Source organism: Poecilia latipinna, unplaced genomic scaffold (genome assembly GCF_001443285.1).
Source record: "Poecilia latipinna isolate Pla-1442-1.1 unplaced genomic scaffold, P_latipinna-1.0 Scaffold135, whole genome shotgun sequence".
Taxonomy (NCBI): Eukaryota; Metazoa; Chordata; class Actinopteri; order Cyprinodontiformes; family Poeciliidae; genus Poecilia; species Poecilia latipinna.
Window position 1 is genome coordinate 686,987 of NW_015112751.1, and position 1,551 is coordinate 688,537.

General features: G+C 44.0%; 1 protein-coding gene and 1 long non-coding RNA gene across 2 annotated transcripts in view; one reads left to right on the plus strand and one right to left on the minus strand.

Annotated features, from left to right (window-relative positions):
* irx2a (iroquois homeobox 2a) overlaps positions 1–1,451 on the minus strand; it is a 9,844-nt gene extending 8,393 nt beyond the window's left edge. The window contains exon 1 of the mRNA XM_015028795.1: positions 805–1,451. Within this exon, the coding sequence (XP_014884281.1) occupies positions 805–1,044 (240 nt within the window). The 5' untranslated portion in view covers positions 1,045–1,451. The remainder of the gene's footprint in view (positions 1–804) is intronic.
* Positions 1–1,551, plus strand: part of LOC106945239 (uncharacterized) — a 175,271-nt gene that overhangs the window by 137,985 nt on the left and 35,735 nt on the right. The window lies entirely within an intron of this gene.

Here is a 1,551-nt window from a genome sequence, read left to right on the forward strand (position 1 = left end):
AAAAAAAAAAAAAAAAAATAGCCATGATTTAATGCAGCAGTGATGGTTAAGGTCATTATCGGATTAGCTAATAACAGAGCTCCTGTTAATGCAGTAGTTAAGATAACATAAAGGAAATTTAATTTTGCGTAATCACCCATTAACTTGCTCGTTTTCATTGAGTGAATGCATGATTTATATCTTTTTTTTTTTTTACTTTTTTTTATTTTTTTTAACTTTTTGTCGCTGCCCCAGTGGATTTGCAGCATTGCAAATCCCATTAACAAATCACTTGATGTGCACCTTTCCCGAAAAGCACTTTAAGTCTGCCCGTGTGACATGATCACTACGAGTCATGTTTATTTTTTTAGAACTAAACGAGAAAACAGACTGTTTTATTTTTGACTATGTAGGATCTAAAAATGTCCTGTCGTTTAGAGTCTAAACTTGTCAGTCTACATCTATTTCGTATAATACATAAGGCTGCGAGCAAGAGTTAAGCGGTGGTCAAGCCATTCCAATCTGTAGCTCATGCCTGAAAATCCCATTTAAGTGGAGGAGGTGAAGGATTTTGAAAGTAAGGGCCCTTCCAGGAGACCACTTCATATAAATTCATAGCTCTCAATGGAAAAGTTCTACAGCTTCCTACAGATTCGAGAAAAAAAAAGGGGGGGGGGGAACAACAAAAAAAAAAGAAAAAAAAACACACAAACATTGAAATGCGCCGATCCATGGCGATCAGATCAAGAATGTGCGCATACATAGTTTAAAACGCGGAAATCCAGCACTTATAATCGGGAGTAACACACACACGAGATATTTTACCATGTAGGAGGGGAATCCCGTCGCAGGATCCGTGGAGTATGATAGCGGACTGGAGAAGCCCGCACCAGCCGAGGCGGAGAAAGCAGCCGAGCCGGGATAGGGACTGAAGGCTGAGCCGGAGGACGACCTCGCCAAGTCCTCATTCCGCGGAGCAGCCAGAGCCGAGGCCCCGTAAGCCGGACACGAATAAAGAGCCAGAGAGCCTGGGGGCTGGTAGAGGTAACCCTGAGGATAGGACATTGGTGAGCGCAATAGAGTTCGCCGATTCTCCCAAGAAAAAAAAAAAATAAATAGCAGGAGGGGGAAAAAAAAAAAAAAAAGACGCGCACAAGGCGGCGGACAACAGTGGCTAAAATATAAACAATCAACTCAATAATCAGCCGTGCAAACAGTCATCAAACAGTGAAAGTAAAAAAAAAAGGCCTCCCTCCGCAGCCCCCTTACTGGGAAAAAAAACACCCGAAAGATCTGTTAAAGTGCCCACATAGAGGTAATGTGGCATGCGTCTTGATCCCCTAGCGTCCGATGTTTTTAGTGCGCTGCGCTATGAAGTGAGGAGTTAGGAGGGAAGGAGCCAGTTGAGTTTCAGACACACACAGAGCATCGGGGGGAAAAACTGGAGCTGTCACTCTGGCTCATCTGAATATCCCATCCCCGCCCCCTTTGTGCCGGATAGAAATGGAGCCTCGGAACAAAACCAGCTCTCCACACGGGAAGGAGACGGTTCCATACCAAACTAGAGAGGAC